This window comes from Cyrtonyx montezumae, unplaced genomic scaffold, assembly GCF_038088225.1.
Source record: "Cyrtonyx montezumae isolate F1298 unplaced genomic scaffold, pur_monq_1.0 scaffold_18, whole genome shotgun sequence".
Lineage (NCBI taxonomy): Eukaryota > Metazoa > Chordata > Aves > Galliformes > Odontophoridae > Cyrtonyx > Cyrtonyx montezumae.
This window is the reverse complement of record NW_027071914.1, coordinates 13,503,434-13,527,495: the sequence shown is the minus strand read 5'-3', so window position 1 is coordinate 13,527,495 and position 24,062 is coordinate 13,503,434. Positions and strand designations below refer to the sequence as shown.

The following is a 24,062-nucleotide window of genomic DNA, read 5'->3' as shown; positions in this document are numbered from 1 at the left end:
CATGCAGCAGCCAACAGGCTATCCGTGTGCTTGGTATTAAGTGAGCATACAAACGTCCCATCCAGAAGGAGCTGTTCACATGGTCGTGTTTCGCTGAACTAGTGCCTAAAATCCACAGAAAGGCTGCCATGCTTGTAAAGACAAAGGCAAACTTGGAGACACACTCTTACCTTGGAGTCAACAGTTGCTTGTGCACCTTGGCTTTCTCACTGTGGGCTTCCAAACCAGGGATTAGAATAAAGATGAAGAACTGGGCCCACTGAACAGTCTTCAAACATCTCTTTGTTTTTCTCCGAACAGCAAGGGTCCTAGGCTAGGTTTTCTATATTGCCTTAGCAGCTATTGTGAGGATTAAAAATAAGAAAACTCCAACTCGAAAAATGAAACCCTTAAAATAACAGTAAGATGGAATAGAATAAATCCTCCTCCTCAGCTGGATTTCAACTACACAAAATACAGAAGGCTTTAAAAACTCAAAAATACTTTCAGCCTTGGCTTCCCTTAGCTCTGCAAGACAGCCCTGGATGCCCAGGGACAGAAGTGAAATTCTGGGACTCAAGCTCAGTGCTCAAGGACAGGCAGGGAGTCACGTCCTTGGGGATCAGGCATTTTGGGAAGGATCACCACCATCATGTGGACATAATCACAGACCTAGGAATGAAGTTCTCCAAAAATTGGCAGTATTTAGATGTCATCATCAGATTCTTGCTTGCCCCGATCAACACAAGGTTGACAATAAATTAACAAGTTCATGCACGCAACATTTTAGCTTTTTAAACCAAACAGCTATTTGGGTCTGTGTTTGAAAACTCAGAACCCAACACCAGCCATATAAAAGCTCAGCAGTTTCCATTTGCAGACACGTCCAAGGTAAGCAGTAAGTAGTAAGTAAGACAGCAGTTTGATGTTAAACATAATCTGGTGTGACCATGCTCAACATGAAGGAGCCATCCCATTCTCCCATGCTGCCTGTTGCCTCCCCTGCAAAGGAGCAACTGGCAGACGAGTGGGACGAGTCTACTCTGCTGAGCTAGCAGAAAATTAACACACCAAGAGGGTAAAGGAACCCTCCAAGGACTCCTTTGCTGCTTATCAAAATTGAATGACTCACAGAACAAGCTCCATGAGTCAGCTGCTGCTGGCCACACAACCTGCAAACCTGAGGCAAGGGTGGAGATGCACAACTGCAAAAGAGGAGAGAGACCATCAGTTTTGGCATCAGTTCCCACTTAGGGTAAAATCTTCAAACCCCACTCTTGCTGAGCAAGTAGCATCCAGTAAGCGTGCGGGAGGAAACAAACACATGGCTTTCTGGGGCTAGCCAACAGACAGAGGCAGGTCTGCAGAACAACACAGAACCAGTGCATGCAGAGAGGAGCATGTAAAAATCACAGCACGTGGCTGGCAATCTGTGTTACACTCACAGCTGTGCTGAGGCACGCACAAAGGGAGGGCACACATTTGGCCTCTGCTCCGTACAGCTGTAGGCACAGCCCAAGTCCTGCCAAGCACTGAGTGCCATTTTTCATACCAAATCCCTCGTCCCTCCCTGAAACACTCTGTATTTCTGTGATTTGGAAGAAAGAACACACATGGAAGAGGCAGACTCACCTACCCAGGGTGCAGGGGTCACAGTTAGGTGTTGAAGGTACATAGCCCATATACTCTGAGGGTATCACATGGGCTGGAAGGTATCAGCCAGAGCTCTCACTGCTGGACAACTGCATCAACTCCCACCTTCCTGGGGTGGCCTGAGCTGCGTCCACATGGTCCCACAGACATCCAGCTAAAGCTAAGTGCAACACTTTCACACTCTTCCCACTTGTAATTGAGAGAGCTACAGTATTTTCTGCATACGGTTATTACCGTGGCTCTTTTGCACTTAAAGGCCCTCATGATCTACATCTTCCCAGTATGACAAGGTACTAAGAGTCGCATGCTGCATAAAGAATGAGGTTTCCCTGAACTCACTTCTGTGTGAATGACAACATCATTTCCAGAAAAAGGAACTCGCACTGATCCATCCGAGTAATTCCACTGATTGGAGTCACCAGTTGATTGCTCTGTGGCTCATTGATTATGCTCAATGTGAATAATTACATTACTAGTCTTCGGCACTGTCTGAGCCAGCCAAGTCACAGCAGCAAGGGATGGCAGAAGCAGTGCGCCCACCTGCACAAGGGCCACGTGAGCACCCTGGCTCCAGGACAGCAGGAGGTGTTTGTGGGGCTGCAGAGAACCAACCTCCTCAAGTGCTGCAGCTCATCTGCTCTTCCCAATGGCTTCCTCATGCTCCCAAGTGGACGGGCCACTTCATGCCGTGGTCCCAGACATATGTTTAATATGCATGACGGTGCTCTGGAGGGCAGTGTGTACGTGGAGCAATGCTAAACATGCTGACAAAGGCAAGGGAAGTGACCTGGAAATGACAAAGTGAAGTGAGGCTAGGAGCAAAGACGAGGCAGCAGAGGAGAAGCGTCTGCACGTTCATATCGATAAAGCTCGCCAAGCAAAGGTGATGGGCTTTGTCTGATACCACTGGTGCAGTGCGGGCGTTGCTAAGTGTCTCTGGCTTGGGCAAAAGCTCTGCAGATTGGCAGCCAGAAGATTAATCTTGCGCCGCACAGAAGTGGGGGGGAGCGACGTAGGGAAGGAAAAAAAGCTACTTTATTTTTTCATCACGTAGAATATTACATCAAACAGCAGAGACACACTGTCCTGAGCACGGTAACAGCTTCCTGGCAGCAAGCATGGAGTTGCCAGACAATTCTTAGCAGCTTAAACTGTAATTCCTAAAGCTGAGGTCCCTTTTTCTGTAACAAGAAGTAGCATAAAAATCACTTGTAATATCCAGAAGGGATCACTCATAAAATCAAAGATTAATCCTAAAACTAAGGAGCTACTTTTCATGATGGATAATGTTTTTAAGCACTGCAAGAGAGAAGACAGTTCCCATTTAATTAATGAGATTTGGTAAATGAGTGTATTTCCTGCACAACTAACTACAGACTTACCCTTACAAAGTCCATTATGTTAAACTGGAGAACGGCCCATTATTCTGGAATAAAAGACTGCCCACTGGAGAGTCTGCACTAAAATAAGTATTCCAAGAATACTTTCATCCAGGAGTAGAAGCAGTGTATTTGCAAGCAGAGACCAAGCAATCCTTAAATACACTGATTTCTCCTAAAGGAATTGGTACAAAGATGAAGCTCCGAGCAGCCAAACACTGTAGCTGGGCCTGTAGGTTTACACAGAATCCCATGAGACAGGGATGAGCTGCCTCTTGTGAACACAGGAGCCTCGGGGCTCATGCATGCTCTGCAGCACTGAGGCACGGGCTGGCTCTGTACTCTGCACCAGACCATGCAGAAAGCACATCTCTCTGTCCATCTCAGCACCTCAGGACCACATTGCATTCATATTTAAACACTGAACTGCAGCGCATCCTGGTCTGTCTGGAGTTAGCTTAAGCATGTGGGCACTGTGCTGCACTGCAGGGTACTGACAGGAAGGGACAAGCATCCTCAGCACTGTGAAGAAGTCCATTGGATTTGGGCATTATCATCACATGAGTGAGGGCAAGGTGGCACAAACAGGTTCTTGATCCCACTCCACTGGAAGACACAGACAGCAGTTTTCCTCATGGTCCCCGATGCCTGACACCCTTAACCCTCTGGGATATGGCAGAGATGCCACTAAAAACGCTGACAGAGGAGACCAGCTGTAAGACTAGCCAAACCCTTTACACCAGCACAGTTTGCAGCCAGAGGGAGTGATGCTCACTGGGTGATTCGCCTGGTGGGCTCCCAGTTGGGAGAGGCCTTTGGGACAGACACTGTCCTGACCACACATTCCCTAGGCCAGTAACCTATCATCCTTATCTGACTATGTGCTACCAATACAGAAATGCTATCCAAGTTATGCCCTAGAATAATAAGCAACAACCTTACCTCCTCAGGAACATCTCTGTGCTCTCTCACCATGAACAGCCAATGTCAACTCACTGGGGTGCCAGACTCTTGACTTTCATTACAGTAAATTATTCACAGCAGAGGTGTCATTTTAGCAGTGTAAATTCCCTGCCATTATAAATATTTCCAAATCATGTCTTTGCTTCTCTCATACCCGCAGTGCCTTAGACCACACTGGTCTCTTCACCTTTAGAACACACTTGGTCCCTACCCTACAACACAGAAAAATTCACAAAAGTTCTCTCAAGATCTTCAGCAGAGCATTAATATCAATTTCTTACTGAACAGTTCTTTTTCCTATTCCCCCAAATTCTCTTCTATCAGATGGTCTAAGTCTGTGCCCACTCCATCTTCAGTATAATCAATATATTGATACAGAAGTGAATGCCTTGCAGTACATCTTTTCAGTGCTCTAATACCCTGACTTTTTCCTATGGCTGTTTGAACTAAATCCATTTTAAGCCTTAACTTTGCTTCTGTACCAATGATTTCCAATTTAAAGGCTTGACATTGACAATTGCATGCAGGCAAATACCAGTGTGTGCATCTCTGTTAAGGATTCAAGTATCTCTTAGAATATTAAGATTTTTTCCTAAACCTTTTACCATTTTCCCACAATGCTATTAAGCTACCAATTAACACTACTGAAACATCACTTTGTCCAATGTTCTCAGAAGCCTTTCTCTCTACACAACAGTTGGACAGGACTACATCACAGAACCACGCATTAATCTTCCCACATTCAGATATCAAGTCCCAGCCGGGCTATGACCATGCTTGTTTGCTAACTATCTAGGGATGGAAGCACTCAGTATGACTTGCACACAACTTATCCTCTTATCCACATTGATTTCCTTGGTTCAGAGCAGCACTGCTGAGCCACACCCTGAGAATCATCACTGTATCTCCAGTGATCTGCTCAGCAATGCCAGTGCTATCAGGCAACACAGATTTGGCATGTCAGGAGGAGGAGGACAGAACAGCCTCAGGAGAGCAGATAACGATGTTGTAGCAGCTGGGACACACCTCACTCCTATCTCCCACAACATGCCACCCCTGAGATGGCAGCAGATGGAAACACCAATTGCACTGGCAGGCCAGGCTTCACGCTGTCAGCCTTCCCACGGCATGGACAAGGGCAGCACATTAAATCACTGCAGACAAGACACGGTCCAAAGTAGGCAAAGGGCTTATCCTTCCCTCAGCTCGCACTACAACAACCAGGGAACCAAAGCCTGGAGCCCCTGGATGATCCCCACACCCTTAGTTTGCAGTCAGCCTTCTGGGGGGGCTATTTGAGTGTGGATGATTCTTTGGGACCACGTTAGCCCTCACTTGTGGGAAATAAAAGGAAGATGAGAAGCAGTCCCTTGCATAAGCCCTGGCTGCCCCAGTATTTTTGCTGGTAGCAAATCCCTTGCTCTCTCAGTTTCAGTGTTCTTTTAATTGAAATCACCTGCAGTGTCCTGCATTTCCTAGTATGCCTTTGTTCGTTGGGATAGATGCACATTTCTGTGCTCCGGTCAAAAATGAGACTTTTTCCCTGATCAAAGGAACTGAAAGCGTCATGTTGCATACATAAACCACTACAGAAATGAAAATAAATTTCCTACATGAGAATGAAAAGAGAGACAGAAACCTCCCTACATAAACACGAGAGAATAGACACTCAAGTCACATACCAAACATTTTACAGTGGCTTGGGAAAGAGAAGGAATATAAAATTGGAAGCTAACATTCCTCGTGGAATGAGATTAGAGATATTTATTTTACGCTCTACTTGAAAAATCATAGTAATTTTCATCTGTACTAATAAAAATAAATCAGAAGCTGATCTTCCATGCACTAAAATTACCATTTCATGCAATAGTCACAACGTTTCTGAGACATACTTGCCCTTTGGAAGCTGTGCCACAAATAGAGCTGAATTTAAGGACTGCTGTGTGCACAAATTTATGACATCAATTCTTTCCGAAGCAGAATAATGTCATACACAAAATGCCACGCAGGCAGCGAAAAGAAAGCATCCAGTATTGAGTCAAGACTTTCAGGAGAAAAATAAATAACTGTGAAACTAAAAGAAATAATCACACTGCATGATACCAACCATTGGGTGACCAGCAGAGCCCTGCTGGGAGGACGCTCATCCACCAGACAGGAATTAATGGCTTCACAAGCAGCCCAGCCTCTCACAAAGACACACATTTGCGGAGCAGGATACAACTTGCTGCTAGACAGGGAAAGTTCAATATTCATTAACCAAAAGAGCCCCCACTTCGTGCTGCTGTCTGCAGTACAAATCATCCGCCTGTGGGTTTTGTCAATCCCGTCACCCGCTGTTTGGTGACCGCTGTACCTAGAGACACCACGCACCGCATCAACACTCCCAGCCCTCCGCTGGCAGAGGCAGAGTCCAAAGCTGGGAGACTGCAACTGCTGTTTGGAGCAGTGCAAACAGAAAAGGCTGGAAAGACAAAAGGCCGCATCTCCAATTTGCATACAGCAACTCCTTTGCACAACAGTTTGCTCTTTTTCAGACGAATTGCATGAAAGGAGAGGACTGAAACCGGCAGATGTCCCTTGGGAGATTGGCTCCGAATCCTCCCAGGTAGCTCTGCAGTGAGCGCCTGCTTTTCTTTTGCAACACAGGAGGGCAATGCATTCACTTGTGCTAAAGTAAAACCGTCAGGCGCACAGATTTTAAGGAGATAATACGGCAGAGGCACAGGGATTCGATGTAATCATTACAGAGGTGCAGGCAGGAGCCACTCCTTCCCTGCCCTTTACTCTCCACTGGCCCCATGTCACAACGGAAAGGAAAAGCACAGCACGACTGCTTCTAATGACAGGGATGCTGGGGTACCCCCCAGCTGCCCAAGGCATGCCGCTTCTCATCACTCAATCTCAGGCACGGCTTGCCTATTGATACCTCTGCTTTTCTGGGAGCTGCATTCTGGTGCACAAGGCATCAGATGCACAGGGATTCACTCTGCTCTAGCAAACCCCATCAGGTGGAAGTCTAGGTTGTTGTCTTTGACCTCTTAAGAAACCTTTCTTAGATGTGTCTCTGTCTGCATTTCTAGTGCTCAGCTCAGCATGACGTCTTGGCAACACACAGATGCCCAGGGAGCTCAGCCAAGCCATGGATGGGAGATAACTAGTTCCAGCAGAGCCCCAGTACCACACAGCAATCAGAAAATCCTGCTTCCAAGCCTCTCAAAGTCATACACAGGAGATTTTCATAACTGTGAGCAAACAGTCCCACCAGAGGACCCCGCAGACATCTTAACAAGGCTGGGGCTGAGGTCTGCTCTCACCCAGTGCTGGCAATGCTTGGTCACACGTGTTTCTTCTCTGTATGCCTGGAAATGCTCTTTCACACACGGCTATGTCACAGAGCCTTGTCACCACGTTCCAAATAACTCATGTGAATGTCTCGCATTTTTCAAGTGGTGTCATAAAACGTGGGGCCGCACACACCACAAACACTGACATATTTCACTAATGCAATCCAGTAGCAACTTGCAGAGAATATTTATGCAGCTCTTTATAATTTTCCATTGAAAGGTAAACGACCCATTTGGTGAAATGGTGACTTGTACTGACAGCATCTTTGTTTTTAGGAAGAAAATATCAATTGAGGTAGGTTCAGAAGGTTTAGAAGTTAACTTAAGGGTATGGATTTCTCTGTCCTTGTCAGAATAACAATAAACAAACTTCTCTTCTTCCAAACACTTCACTGTCGTTCATCTTCCAAGCTGGTCTTGCTAAACTAGTCACAATAATTAGTAGTAATATGAATGAGCTAAAGATGCATATAAATAAGATCTATATATTGACTAAGTGAGGCTGTAAACCCAACTTTCCGTGAATTTAGTCACCTCCTCAATATACTTTAGTGGCTAAAGGTCAAATATTTCTAAAGGAGGAAATGAGTGATTGCTTATTAGTGCAGGGCTGAGAAGAAGCAAGGTTAGCTGCACACGCTGATCCTCCCAGGCTGAGGAAGCAATAACATTTCAGATGTCTGTCCAATTAAATGCTCTTAATTGCTGTTTAGCTAATTGATGTAGAGTGGTTCAGTCGTGATTTTAGCTGTTGATGAACAATTAGGTAGAATGCAGCATTAATTCCTTCTCTAACTACTGAGGAAGGCCAACATGTTCAAAATCAAGTGAAAGCACCCGAACCTAAAGCAGAGCAGTGTGACACCAGCACACGCTGTCCCACGAGGAGGAAAGCCAAGAATCCAGCACCCATTCCCCAGCATGCCAGCAGCGGGAGACCACTGCAAGGTTCCCAGCCCAGGCAGGTGAGACACCAAAACCTCAATTATTCATGCTTGCACACTGCTCAGTGACAGTGATAATACCCATTCAAGGCCAGACTAAGGCTACTCTTCATCACATTACTTTTTATTTTCCTTCTTTTCTTACATGTTTTCTGGGATTTCAGAAGGCCTCCAGAGCTGATGCACTTTTCCAGTGACACCAGTTCAAGTTCCCCCGGTCCCCCAGGCTGCTCGTGAACCTCACCTGGAGGGGAACAAACACCTGATTCCCATCCTCACTCAGATGCTGGAGGACCATTTGCATGCCCACATTTGTTGAGCCTCTCATTCTTTTCCAATGGAGGATTAAGATCCATCTTCAAGCTACAGAGCAGGCTCTGCAATAAAGACAACATTCTGCAGCAACCTCAGTGAAACAAAGGGAGCAGACCAAGTGCTGCCCTGTCCCGGGACACTGATGGGACATGACAGCACACTCATTCCTGTCTGCCTTTGTGAGCCTGGTGCAGGGCACAGTGCCAGGTTTGTGCCCTCTTCTGTGGGATGGCAAAGGCACAAGGCAGCCCAGAGGAAGAGTGATGCAAGACTCAGGGGAGCAGGATGGCTTCAGGGAGCCAGCACTTCACTCTTGTTCTCTGCTACATCACAGAACAGCCTTAGACAAGTCCCATAATCTCACTTTCCTACTGTTTCCATCTATCAAAAGTGGATAACAGCCCATCTCTAGCAGGGGAGGATGCCTTGATAAATGTACTAATTATCTCCAGACACCCCACCCAGCAGGCAAGAAAAGAGAGGCCATTTATTTGCCTAAAAATTCTGCAATTATAAAATTATGACTTGAGAAGTCTGCAAATCAAGGAGCTGGAACCTGGTTTAATTAAACCAAATGGAATTATAGCATTAATTTAAAACAAAACTCAGACCTAACAGGAAATAGTTCATATTGACCAGCATTCCAAATCCCCTCATAGGCTGAGAGCAAATGCATTTTTATTATTCTTAGCACAGCAGAAACTGCCATGAAACAGCTCAGGAGTGCTTCCACGCTGAGCAGCCCGGGCAGCCCAGCTGCACCTCCGCTTCTCCATTTGTCATCTCAATGCACCATTTGTTCCCCCAAACACCGATCATCTTACACAAAGCAGTTGTCATGCGTCTTCCCGGTCCCGACCATTTCAAGCACTACACATTCCTCTCTACACACGCTCATAAAAATCACTTGCCATAAGAGCTTTAAATGGTCCTTGTCGAAACATCAAAACAGAAGGTGTTGAAGACAGAACCTCAGATTCCTCGTGCTGCTTTCAGAATCACCCATAAGATGCACAGCCTTGTTCAATGGGCTTTTATTTTCGCAGCATGCCGCTGAGACCTCAGGATGTGGCTCATAAAGAAGCATGCCAGGTGGGGAGGAGAGGGAGACAATCTTAAAATAACTCCATGCACAAGAAAGCTGACAGAAAGGAAAACCTGCCTACCTGTAACAGAGACCACTAGGAAGTGACTTAAAGTAGTTTGGTAGTATTCGTTCAGGGGTTGTGTGAATCTATAGAACATACATCTATAAAACACATTCATCAGGCTGATGTGGAAAAGCTCTTTTCATCCCGCCAAACACAGAAGGCCAGGGTCTATTTTCTGTGAAGAACAAACTTTGAACAATTCCAATGGACGTGAGCAAGTCACTGTGTTTATCCCCATTTAGCTGATTCCAGGAAACTTAAAGAAGCAATATTCAAGACAAGCACTCTCAATCTCTTAGAAGCTCGAACTTCTACCAGATCCACTGTTGTGCAGACAGCAATTACTCATTTATTGACAGCAAAAAGCTGCAGATCAAGCCTTAATATTTGCTAACATATCTGGCTGAAAGCAGACTTCAACAGTCCAATCCATCTCCTATTACCAAGAAAGGATTAAGTCACATTGTGCAACTCTGCTAAAGTGGCAGCAGTTAATGTCTGATCAGGAAAAAAAAAAGCATAGTTTTTGGACCAACTAGCTCTTAATGACTGCATTTTATCTGCTAAGAAATCTCCAAATCTAAGCTATAACAGAGAATGCCAGCTGTACTGCTGTGCTATTTAAAAATAAAACTAAAAAAGCATTGAGAAGCAGAACTCCACCTCTCACTCGGTCGGGTGTCATTGAGCAGTAACCCTGGTGAAGCCAGGAGAGCTCCAGAAACATAAATATGAAGTGACAAGGAAAGCCAGCCTACTATTCACATCACATATTTCATGCTGCTTTCCATTTCACAATAATACACCAAGTTAAGCTGCTTATTAGATGGGCACATTCTCCTAACCACAGTCAGATTTGTATTTTCTGCTGGGCTCACCATCAGTACTGACTGCCCTTTAATCATAATACTGCTGTCATTTGTGGTTCCCCTTTGCAAGATACTTGCTCTAACACACAAACTGCCCAGCTGTTAACGCTGCTGTAGCCCAGAAGAGAAAGGCACAAGTAATGCCAAGAGAAGGGCTTTACTGTAACCTCCTCATCCATACAGACCTCTTGCACATTTCCTCAAATATTTGTTAGCCTATACGATGCTGTAGCATCTGCTTCCAAGCCACTCAGGACACCAATCTGTAAATAATGACCTGCTTGACATGAACTAATAACCACTAATCGCTATGCAATAAAGAACAAAAGGGTTTGTTGCACAAAAGGTCTTCTATGGAATGAAAAAAGCACAAATGCTCTTTACTAGCAGGATCACTAATAGATGCTCCTCATCTGATCTGTATGGATTTGAGAAATGCTTACTAACAGTTAATGAAATTACCCTGGAAAATACAACTCCCAGAACAGCATTTCAAAACGCATGCCATAGCCTGGCAGCTTATGAATGAAATGCTCCACAGGAGTTTGTGTACATTTATTATTTACTACACCACATTAAGAAATAAGGCTACAAACGACAAGCTGATGCCCTTCCAACTGTGCTCACTACGTAATATGTGCTACCAGGGCTTTGCCTCTTGAACAGCTTCTCACTGGAGACATACAGAAGGATCCAAAGGAACCAAGCCACCTCTAGCACCTGAGTAACAAACTGCAGCTACTTCACCTTCACAAAGATTTATCAAGGGTGTTTTAAGGCAATTCAAAACAGTGCTTCAGATGGTTGTTAAACATACAACATATGCACACAGTGAACAAAAGCATGAGTCCCATTCCTGTCGTGCAGAGTTAGCACAGGAGGCTTGTGCTGCTGGAAGCCTCTGTGTAGGCAAAGGATCAGGAACCTCTCCCACAACTCATATCTCACCTTGCTCTACTCCAGATCTTGCTTTCAGCACACATCCCAAACCTGTACGTCACTGCTCATCTCACAGTGGCAGACATTTGTACATGACTGCTCACGTACAACCAAGAGCCAGGAACACTACAGGGTGGTAAGAAAAAGTCTCTTCTGTAAGCAGCCAGCAGCTCTTGTCCTTGATTTGCAAATACTCAGGCTCAGAGACTGTCCCTGACTTCTGAAGAACTACTCACATACCCCAGATTCTTCAGGCAGCTTTGAAATATCTGCAAGGTTTCAGGTTTAGCATACTCAACACTATCATAACGATATATTTTGAAGGGATTGGAAAAATGAAGAGCGTTCTAAGCTGTGATCTTCCAAACCTTGCTGTCTTCCTGACTTGGTTGCACTGGGAACATTTGATGCAGCAAGCATTATTGTGAGGACAAACCAATTTCCAAAATGGAACACACAAAAAAGCCCCACACAAAACTAAAGAAAAAACTAGAAACGTTTCAGCAGAGAGCTACTTGATTCTGTCAGATCAGTTCTTTGTGGTCAGGTGCCATGACCCAAAAGCGTCAATAAGAGAAATTAACTGCTGCATCTGTCTTCCACTGTGCATTTTTCTGCTAATAGGTACTGCAGCTTATCCTTGACCCTTGAGAAAAAGTGCACAGAATCCCACTGTGTCCATGACCCAGGTGACAGCGTGGAGAAGGAGGGTCATGTCAGAAATGCCCAAACAGCTCCAACAGTCAAAACTACTTGTGGGCTTGTGGCAGCTCCTGCTGTTAGACATCTGGATGGGAAATAGGAAAGAATCACTCAAGTAAAAGTCATTCAACCGACTCAAGGCTTCATACTCCCAACCCAGTGAGTTCTATTGGATCCACTGTTTGCATCTGCATCCATAATCTTGGTGAATTATTTCATACTGTGCTACCCTAATGGCCAAATCATAAGCGACCCACGTAAATGTTACCTCAAACTCTTCTCTCCACATGCAGATAGAGCTCTGCAGAGTTTCTATCCCCTGAATAAGATGACGGATTTGAATGAAGCAATGGAAAATATCAAAAGACCTCAACAATTCTCTTTGCTCTTCCCAGACCCGCTGACTACTGACCCACACCACACCTTGCCTTTCATCTGCATTAGCATGGAAAGTTGCTGCTTCCTGCACTCATGCCTTTTTCTTCTTTCTACTCTGACTTGTAGACAATAAATTCTCTGGAACATTAGACCCAAGCCTCGATGACCAGACCCTACATGCTGTACAATGTTTATACACATGCATTGGAACAGATTGTATGTACATACTTAAAGTCGTTGTAATCAGGAAATGAGCCATGAAATGAGTAAACGATGGCACATTAATAATCTTTTTTTCTATAGCTTAAATTAGAAACTTTGGAATTTCACAGCCAGAGACTTTTAAATAGGTCACAAAATGCAATAATCACACTTAATGATCACACTCGCATGCACTGCATCAGAGCTAGGAGTGGGTAAACCTGAGCAGAATGGATATGAACTGCTGGCACAGCCAAAAAAAGCATGTAGCAAACCTCAAGTGATTTTTATAGCAAAAACAAACACGCAGCCCAAGCCAGGAGCTTTTTCCTTTTGGTCCTGCATGTCAGAACTGAGCTGGAAGACTCCACGTGATCAGAAATTAACTGCTGGGCCTCTGACTCTTCCCTTTTAGCCAGCACAGCAGATTGGCAAAGGCTCCAGGTTTGACCACTTACAACTGGAGAGCACGTAATGATGAAAGGAAAGCACTTCCTACCTGAGGAATATGCTTTATTATTGGACTTGTCCACACAAGAAAGGACACAGGGGTTTCACCCCTAGCATACATCAGCATTTTTAATGACACAAACAAGAACCCACAAAGTAATCACAATCATCATCTACGCTCCAAACCTGGGGAGCCCCTCTAAGTTCAGGTGCATGCCTGTGTTCTCTTTACACCAACTAGGCTTTATGCATTATAAGCTTAAAGGAAGAAATCGTGGAAAGAATGAGAACTTCAGGGAAATGCACCATAGCTGCTAATTAATACTGTCCTGCCAAGCTGCTGAGATGTAACCAAAAAGCTAAACCAAGAAAAAAAATCAGCTATATTTTGTGTCAAACTGAGGAAACAAAGTCAATGTTTGTCTGCTGTGAAAGTACAAAGTCAGCAGGGGAGACTGCTTGGAAGCTTCTAAGAAAGCTACAGAGAAATGTTTTTTGGTTTCTTTTTTCCTCCAGTCAAAATTGGCTCCTTCTGAAAAACAAAGCAAGGCAAAAGATGAAAGGCCCTCTTTTCTGAAGCCAAAGATGAAGAATATAAAGAATATTAACGACTAACAAGTCTGCCCGTAAACGCCACGAGCTTAGTGGAAGTAGGGACAAAAAGGAAGAACAGGTCTGCTATCAACTAATGAAGTTTCTGATCTAATGAGCAGTGATGAAGGCTGATTGGGTCGTTTATGATTCCTTAGTGTTAGTTCAGAAGAACACAGGTTCCCTATGAAGGATAAAGGGAGAGGGAAAGATGCCATTATGATAAGACATGGATGGGAAAGCTCAGGGTGACCGTGGGTCTCTCACAAAGCATGGAAAGGCAGTAAGCTCCCAATCAGGGCTCATCTCTCCCCTCCCACCTCCGTGTGTGCACAGGTATACAAGATGTCTGTCCTGCAGAAGATTGAAAACTTGCTTCAGATTTGTCACGTGGCTTATATGGCACTTCTAGTAAATTCGGTTAGAAAATATTTTGTTTTTGTGAATCACATCTCCCAAAAGAAAGCTTCAAAACAGGCAGCTTCACCTTCATCATGGTTACTGAATGCAGCACGAAGCTGCCCGGCCACCACAGCTCCTCGGGACACTGTCAACCCCTGACACAGGAGGGATCTGTTGACCAAGGGCAGAGCAGCACCACAGGCTGTGCCCAGCCCCTCACACAACATCAGCACAAAGCACAACCCTCCACAGCTGCCATTCACCCATTTGCTTTTGAGACATTCTTTGAGCTTGAGGAAATGAGGCAAAACAAAGCCATGGAGAAAAATAAAAAGCCAGAAGTGACACTAAGCAAACTTGAGATTTGGAAACTGATTCATTTGCCAGTTCACAGGCATATGCACCTAGTGTGTCTGTACTTACCTATCTGCATAGGCTCGGGCTCTCTGCTCCGTAGAGGCATTCTGAATACTTTTAAATCAGCAAGAAATCAACCATCACTGCACTTGCAGGAGAGAAGACGGAAAAATCCTCCCAGCCTAAGATGCGACCACTCAGGTTAAAGGAACCTCCAGTCTGCAGCTCTCCTTACAGCAAGACAGAGCCAGAGCAGATAATAGAAAAATTACATTTGACATTCTTTTCCTTGACAGGCCATCTCACACTGCTGCAGACAAATTGTATTTTGGATTGGAATCTGATCCAGCAGATGAGATGAGAAACCCTTGTGTTAAATTCGGAGGCCGTGGGACTGAAATTTGGGGAGCGTGCTCGCAATGTAAAAGCTGGCAGCACTCAACAAAGTGCTGCCATGGAGCTCTGCCCCTGTCCTACAGGGCCAGGTATGCAAAGCTGCAAATTCAACGCCCAGCTCTGTGTGACACACAGCAGTCTCAGCAGATCACCAAGTTCTCTCAGCATCTGTCTGAGAAATGGGAATAACAACACATCCCAGCGGCATCACAAAGGCTTCCTAATGCTTGCAAGCACTTTGTAGATAAGGAACATCAAGACAGCAGTTGGCAGAAGGATTTTGGGCAGGCAGACAGACATAAATCCAAGCACTCACATCATATATGCTTTCAGACAAGTACAGCAGCAGATCAGTTCCCTGTATTTAGTGGTTGTGGGCTTCATCTTCTCAACATACTGAGCACTGCCTTTGATCCAAAAAATGAATCCAGGGAGTATATTCGCATGGTTAATGTTAATCATATGCTTAAATTCTCTGGATTTATGGAGAGAGTTAAAGAGAAAAGTGCTCCCCAACTCCAAAACAAATTGCCCAAAGAACTATTTAGGACACAAGGAAATCCCTCTGCTCTGCACCTGCTGGTTTTCTGCATCCCTGAAGAAACACACAGGTCTGGGGTGAGTTTGCTGAGACAAACCCTTTCTAACATCACCAACGTGACGCTGTTGAAAAGAAGCACCCCAGAGCACTTGAACAGTATACACAGGCAGAAAACGTCCTTGAGCAAGGAAAGGAGGAAAAACAAGCAAATGAAATTTGCTAAGAAACCCTTTGCATAGATTTAAACTTATGATTATGAATCAATTTCCTATTACTAATTCCATTATTTACTGTGTGCAGAGAGAGAACAGGTTTTCCCAGCAGATGGGCAGTGCCAGCAGGAGCTCACAAACACCACGAGCAGCACCTTCAGCATCATCGCCTCAACCAGAACCAGGGAGAACTTAAACACTAAGCAAAAAGCTCTTGACCCTCCCTCCCCTTAAAGCCTTGTTCATTAAAAGCATACACTGATCTCTCTCACCTCGTTTCTCTGAAATACCTGGCTCATTTTTACATCATGCTAGACTCCCGGCCAAGCTGGTGGCCTGGGGCTGTGCACCTCATGCACTGGCTGGCCAGGGGGGCAGAAGTGTCTCCTTGTTCCCTGCAGGTGCCTCAATCACTCCAGCAGGGACACAGCAGCCGTTTGGCACACGTGAACCCAGCACAGCATCAGGTGAGCTGAGCTCCACGTGGTCACACACGCACTGCTGGAGAACAAAAAGTGCTTCAAGCTACTTTCATAACTACAGCACGGCCATATCCCTCTCCAGATCAGTGTCAGCAGCACAAACAAATAACTGGCTTCCAGAGATGATTTTCAGAACTCTGTTCAACAAGCACACATAGCAAGAAAAGCCTCGGGCAATTAAAGGACAACCCAGCGCTTGATTGCTCCACCAGATCTGTACACATTACCCAGCTTACTCACAGCAGCATCATGCTTCACCAGCAGCGTGAGAAGGACAAACCCCTCTGTGACCAGCCCGAATCACACCAAACTGCTCTTAACCATCCCTACAGAATTTTTAAAATATATTTTAAGAGTCTTATTAAATAAATTTTTGGGGTAATAATAAGTTATTTCAATCGAGATCAGTAGGTAAAGTGTAATTTATGGTATAACAGAAATGTTTTCTCCTCAACAGATGACTTTTTGTGAGGCGTGCTGTATTTCAAGAGCACTCACCACTTTTAACTTAGTAAACCAGGGGGAGCTATAGCAATCATTTCCAAAGGGTTAACAAGGTAATTATCTTCCTTGGTTGACTGAATTAGAACTATACAAAATGTTGTGCTTCAGAGGAGACAGAAGTGTACTCCTACCCTCACCTGCCCTAACCCAAAACTGCCAGGGGATGGAATTACATCGCTGGGTGAGGCTGCAAGAAGTCCAAGGGAAGTCAGCACAGCAGTAGAAATGCTGGTTTTCTCTTCCTTTGCAAGACACTTCGCTATCCCAAGGTTTGTAGGTACTACAGAAAGCCACAATATACAGTTATTGCACCTCATTAGCACAAGCTGATAGATCCCAGCAATGGGGAAATCCCTGGGAGGGGGACCCAGAAGATGCCTCTGTGACTCCCAGAACAGGGGCATCACTTCTCATGATGAACAGGGTAAGTTGCAAAGCACAGCTTCGAGCCTGTGCAGTCTAAGAACATCTCTGACAATAAGTGAAGATCACACTGACATCTCCAGCGCCTTTTCTTTGTTCTCTAGCAGGAGCACTACTCTAACAGATCCTTCACTGCTAGGAACGTTCCTCCAGCTAGAACTCATCCTTTGCTCTACCACGTCTTCCTTGCAATCTAGGAAGAATTTGAGGGTAAAAAAGAAATGCACTCCCCATAGCACCCCCTTACCCGACCCTTCTCCATCCCAAGCAGTCCACTCCTCCCATCCATAATAAAGCAATGACTCCTTGCTTTATGCTCTTTATGGACTCCTGGAAAGCAGAGGCAAGGTGCCCCCAGCTGCACCACGCAGCAGTTATCCTACAGCAGGAGCTGAGCCTGTTGGCTTAGGAAGAGCAATTAACTCCCAGTCTAATTTCCTTCTGATCTAAGTCCAGAATGACTCCCATTCAATCAATTACTGACACGGTGTCACTCTGGATTGTGGTCTCAAATAGAGCTTGTGAAATACAGGCTCTATTATATCTAATCTAATACAGGCTTTTAAACTATGAAATACCTGTCCAGGAAATGACTTCTGTGCGATATAAGCATCAGTATTTTAGGTTTTAGCAACAACACGAGGTGTCCCAACCCTGCCTGGAAAGCTCAGGGGCAGGAAACTGACTTGAAAGACCAAGAGATCCGAAGAATACAACACAGTTCCTCCTCTGTGGAGGAACCCAACCTCTCAGTGTTTCACATTACACCAGAGCATCGGGGAGGGCCAGCACGGGTCCTCACACAGAGCACCAAACCCCCTGAGCTACGTGGTGCCACCCAGGAGCGCCCTGGGTATCAAAGCCCACGCTGATGGGCAGTGCAGCTGCTCCCATGCCCTGGTAATCAGGTGCTACGGACACGCTCCCGCTGTGAGCGCATCTCTGACATAACGTAGCACGACAATTTCTTCAGAGCCACAGAAATGCAGTGCATACCAATAAACCTGAACGCTGAAACCATTTCATTGTTCATAAGAATATGCACACTGCACCTGTTACGACCAAGGGCACTGCCTGTGCCTCGGAGCTGATTAATTCAGCCTCCACCAAACCTGGCTGCCTCGGAGGACTGCTACATTCCAAGAGCAAATAAAACACAGCAAAAAACCATTTTACGAAGATAAATCCTTACCAGATATACAGGGAGAGCTCTTTAAATCCGAGCTAAGGAAAACAATCCACAAACTGACATTTTTCCCTGAGCTTCTCTTACGACCGCGGAGTCAGTTTAAATTAAATTTAGCTGAAAGCAAATAACTCTCGGACTGACAGTGCTGAAGTCCTAGCCCGGAACAGCTGCCGGGGAGCCCAGCCCAGGACTCCGAGCAGGGGGAGGCAGCACGGGGAGCGCTGCCCGGGCCGTGCGGGTGCAGCCCGCGGGGAACCGCTTCCGCAGCGCCCGGGGGGGGGGAACCGGGGCCGGGAGCAGGTGGCGGAGGCGGGCGGGTCCCCACGCGTGGAGCGGGGCCGGGTTTTTAGGTGGAAAGGAAAAGCCGGAGGAGCGCGGGAGGGGGACGGGGAGCTGCGGCAGCGCGGTGTTGGGGAGCGGGCTACTCACCGAGCTACGCGCGGCCGCTGCCCCCGCTGCCGTCCATGGGGGCGGTGGGGCGACGGGAGCCCGCTGCGGGCGAGAGCCGCCCCGCGATCCGCCGCATCTGCACGCCGCCGCCGCGGAGGAGGAGGAGGTGGCGGTGGTAGAGGAGGAGGAGGAGGAGGAAGAGCAACCCGCGCCGCGCCGAGCCGCACCGCCCCGAGCCCCAGCGCAGCCCCAGCGCAGCCCGGCCGCAGAGCGCCGCCTGCCCGCAGCGCCCGGCACGGGACCGCCTGAGGCACCGCGAGCGCGGCCCGCGGGGCAGGTGCGGCTCCGGGGACGCGGGGCGGCTCCGGCAGCTGCAGCGCCCCAGGGCCGCGCCCGAGCTCGGGCGGGGAAAGGCGAGAAGCGGCTGTGCGTAACGTGGCCGGGCGTCAAGCCGCTCCGCGAGGGCTCCTAACGAAGTACAGCTGTTCCGTGATAGAATTATAGCGTCCTCCTCCTGGTAATTGGCTTTGGCAGTCGTGCTGATCGGAATCCCCTCCGTGCACCTTCCGTGCAGCCCTCTCCTCGCTCGGGGCAGTGACCAGGGGCCTCCTGTAAAACCGCAGCCAAACCCTGTCCTTGCCTCCCAGCAGACCCACAGTGTGTGGGAAAGGCCCTGCGTGTCCGGCCCTGATCCCCACCGTTAGAGAGCTGTGACTTTGGTGGATACCTTTGGCTCCTGAGTGGTGAAAATAAGGGACGGTGTTTATTTGTTTATTTCTTTAAGTATGTGTCCTTAGAAAAGCAGAATGACTGGGCTAGGCATTGAAAAAGAGGGCGCTGCATCTCAGATTTACAAACAAAAGGTTATCACAAATGTTCAGGAATGGTTATCCTCTGGAAGCACGGCACCTCGTTGGGACGGCCCCCATAATGCCCACATCTGCCTGAGAAGGGCAGCACTGGTCCTCTGCTGCTGCTCCCTTGCTCTACCTGTGCTCTCCATAGGCCAGGTATGCTGCAGCTGTTTCAGACACTCCAGTTCTTGCCAGATGAGTTTGTCTTTAAAGCAATTGCCAATGAGGACACGCTAATACAAGCCAGATGTGTGGGTGTTTTATGTGTGTATGTGGGGAAAATGGATCGAGCCCACCAAATCATCTTGCAGAGCACACACAGCCGATGCCAGGTTATGGTTTCCAGTCACTACAGGCCCTGGACCTGACTGCTTTCCCCCTGATGACTCAAAGCTGAAATGTGGGTGCCTCATGCCTGCTGACACTTGGGTGCTATGAGGAGTGTAAATACTCCAGATAAGCAGGATTAGGGAACTCTCCTAGCCCAGGGTGGATGTAGTCCTGTGAGCAAAGGCTGGCTTCCCAGCCCAAGCCCACAATAAGTCACTCTCCCACATTATATTCCCTGGCAGCACCAACATGACTGAAAGTGATTTTTACACAGTCCTAAATGTAGATCAGCATGCTTACCTTATTGACAGCGCCCTTGTTTTTCTTAGACTTCATGGTCCTTCCAGCAGGAGTATGAAGGCCTTCTTCTCCCTGCAGTTCTGCACACCAAGTATTTTTCACCTGTCTCTCACTGACTCATTTTCTAACGCCTTTCCAGGTGTCAAGCTGTTGAATGTATGACTTCCAAGGATGAGCTTTGTCGAAAAGAGGAGTAGTGAATTTGTTCTTCTGCAACCTCTGTTACGTTCTCTGTCCTTCACTGGTTATTCAAGGTAGATGGTTCAGAGCCAACTTGTTCTTCAGGGTAACTGTCCTCAGGCTTGGTCTCTTTCAGTGTACCTTTTGCATGTGTGCCCCTTTGCAACCATTTTCATGCCGTTTTCTTATCCTGGAATTAGAAAACAGAGAAGCTGAATTTAGCCAGTAATGGGTCAATCGCTGATTTTGTTCTTCATTTCATTCCATTTTAAGAATGCCTTCTTAAAGGAAACAAGGTAATGTAACTGTTTGATCCCAAGCAAGTAAGAACAACACCTTTTTTCCCCTGGTATGAGGCACCTGTCCAACTTTTTATTAACTTTGCTAATTGCATTAAGCATCACGCAGCGCTGAACAGTCCTTGGCTGCTAATTCCCAGATCACTGTAGTTAAGTTGACTGTTACACAAGTGAAATTCATAGCATGGAAAATAAAAAGGACATTTTAGACTCACACTGGCAAAGAACTGATCATAACAGTTCTCAATTCTGATCAGCTTCTGTCAGCAATCGTATGTTATGAACTACTGGGAGATGATGTTTAGGACGCTGTGCGACATGCTTCTGAGCTGTGTGGGTACAAGCGAGATTGACTGATGGATCTTACGTGTTCAGACATTTGGACAAACAAGAAACATCAATTTTCCACGTGTGAATATCTCATGGAGATTTCTATGCAGATATTTTGTATGTGCTCTTTCATTTTGTTACATGCGAACCTGATAATGATCTGAATTTACATACACAAATTACTGGGAGGTCTGGATCTGGCTCACCGGGGAGTCGTTTCTGGCGAGCAGCATTAGAGATAACTATTTAGACAACTATATAAAATGAAATCAGCACTTGTCAAGGGAAAATGCATTGTTATGAAAGCTGGAACTGGTATGTTCTCAAATAAAACTGTGAAAAACTTAATCAGAAATCCTTTCCTGCCACTCGCCTGCTGTACTGCTTTTCTTATTTCTTTCTCTCCTTTCCTGGGGTGCAAAGCTGTACCCAGAAGCAGAGAGCTGTGGAGGCAGAGGGAGCAGTAGGATGCTGCAGATGTGGAAAAGCAGTAAATCACCACTCAGAGCAGCGAGAGGCAGAGGGCCTGACTCCACACTGGTGGCTCTACCTGCACTTGTGTGCCCAAGGAGGACATCATCCATGATGTGAGTGCAACACACTTTGGGACTGGCTATGCATGCAGGGCAGGTTTGATCTGGAAATGTTGGTCTTGATACTTTTGGTTCTGAGAGCAGCTGAGACCTGAGATCTGCTTCAGAAATAAGAGAAGAAACAAGGTGACCTATGGAAGGAACTGCAATTGTCAGGCAGTGGATTCTGGATGACACATGTCTACATTTTCCATTTTTAAGAAGCACATTTCGAACCTGATTTTTTGGAATGGATATTTCTTTTTCTTATTTAATCAACAGGGTACCTAATGTACCAGGGTACCAACCAGAAGAAAACTGTATGGAAGCAAGTGGCAAATCATAAAAATCTAGTCAGGCCACTGATAAACACGTTACTTTATATATGTGTTTATAATTAGACTGCTTTAACATTCATTTCCATGCCTCATTAAAGACTATATGTTCTCAGGACCCTCACCTTTGTCCATTGCCTTTGTGGCACACAGTGGAGGTAGGTACAATTACTCAGCTTGGTATTTATGAAGTACTCCAGTGTACTTTGATGTAGCAGCATAGTAAATGCTCAGCAGCAGCTAATTGTCTCATTTTAATGCATTTTTAATGAGACACCTGTGAGAATACAAAAACAACACAATCCTGCAGAAAAACAATATTTTTCATTGGCTTTGCAGTCCCTCCTCATTTCTGACTTCCTGCAAAAGGGCTTTTTCATATTAACACACAAAGGGGCACTCTCTTAGCTTCAGCCAGCTATGTGACAGTATCGTTCTCTGCCACACCATGACCCACCATCTGTGGGCATGGCAGAATCTATAAACCACCATGGAGGGAATCCAGAGAGTAGAGTCCTCCAGCTGCAGATGTTCCACATCCCCATCACTTTTGTTTCTCTAGGCAACAAAGGCACATTGATGCTGCCAGCAGGCTGCAGAAGGTAAGTTTTTCATTCCTTGTCATCTGAAATGTATATGTAACTCTCAGATAGGAAGAAAAAGAGGTGGCAGAGGGTTGTAAGTGCACCTCCAGTTGGTGCTGGCCTGCCCAGATGCCTTAGCCTGCAGTCACTAACTGGTTTCAGCTGGTGAGAGCTTTGGTCCAAGCTCAGTAGCTGTGATGCTTAACAGTATAATGACATTTAATGCTATTAGCATACCAACAAACTGGTTTCTTTTTATTTTGTATGTAACTTTGCTGCTTAATTCATACAGGCCCTTGCACATCTGCAGTGCTTACAGAGACAAGGGGCTTGTTGATTCCAGCAGAAGGGCTCTCCAGTCTGTGCTGTGGCTGTGGTGGAGTGCCTAGCACAAACACTCAGGTTAGTTGCAAAACTACCCTTCAATTTTGCTGCTTCTGGGAAATGCCTCGGAGTTAGGTGAGATGGTTCCTTCCAAAGCGCTGCAAAGCTGCTGAATTTGTTTGAAGCAAGGGGCAGAGGGTCACGTTGCAACCAGAGGTCAGGGAGAGCATCACTTTTGGGAAATGAATATTGACTCACTGAACCTACAATAACAGCGAAGAAAAGCTCAAATCTCATAGCGCTTAATAGTCCTTTGTTGATGAAGATTATTTTGACAAGGCCTCCAGGAAACATACTTTCTCACTGCAAACCCATTTTCAGGCTGCTTTTGCCCTTAACTCCGTTTTATCTCTTTTTCTAAGATGTTTTTTTTTTTCCCTTCACAGATGAGATCCCAGTTTCTTTCCAGACTTGGACAATAGTGCAGTTGAAAAGGGTGACAAAACAAGCTTCTTCTCAAGCTACCACACAAAAGACGTCAGTCAGGATATTTACAACAAACACTGGCTCCAAATGCGAGGGCTCCCATTTCCTGGCAGTGTTGCTCTACACAGTGTTTTCTCTGGAAGGAATCAATTACATCAGTGGGCTCGGGAATGTATGTTGAGATGGTTTAATCAGAGTTGAAAATCACAGCACAGAAAGGGGCTTCAGTTCTTCTGGCTGGACACAACGTACTCCATTTGGGAGACACTAAGGAATTTCACTGATACCAGACACATTAGCTCATCTCCATCCAGTCTTAGCATGGCTGGTGGCAGTACTATGAACCTGATTCAGCAAAGCATTGTAGCACATGCATAACATTAATCTCTTCTATTAGACTTAGACATGTGCTCTGGGCTGAGGATATGCCACAATACCCACAGAAATCACAGCACCAGGTAATTTGTTTTGACCAGTGAATTCCTCTGCAGATAGAAGTTCTGTCATGTTCTCCATGCGTCTGTCTGTTGCTTGGCTCTCCCTGTTGACTTTATTCTTACACTTCTAAGCAGTTCTTCAGGACACAACACTCTCTTCATTATATTTTGTATAACATGAAGTACAAATAAGGCTGTGGTTTCTATAGCTCTAGTAACACCAGGTATTACAACAGGAATGGATTAAGTGCAAGCTTTGTTGCCTTCCTAAGTA

The 24,062-nt window shown here is 45.9% G+C and overlaps 1 protein-coding gene across 2 annotated transcripts in view; it reads right to left on the bottom strand.

Moving 5' to 3' along the window:
• Nucleotides 1-20,311, bottom strand: part of RASGEF1C (RasGEF domain family member 1C) — a 65,190-nt gene extending 44,879 nt beyond the window's left edge. The window contains exon 1 of one of the 2 annotated variants that reach the window (XM_065734804.1): nt 20,242-20,311. In XM_065734804.1, the coding sequence (XP_065590876.1) occupies nt 20,242-20,277 (36 nt within the window). In that variant the 5' untranslated portion in view covers nt 20,278-20,311. Of the gene's footprint in view, nt 1-18,796; nt 18,943-20,241 lie in introns of those variants that run through there. The other variant, XM_065734803.1, reaches the window with a different exon arrangement.
• Between the last annotated feature and the right edge of the window lie 3,751 nt (nt 20,312-24,062).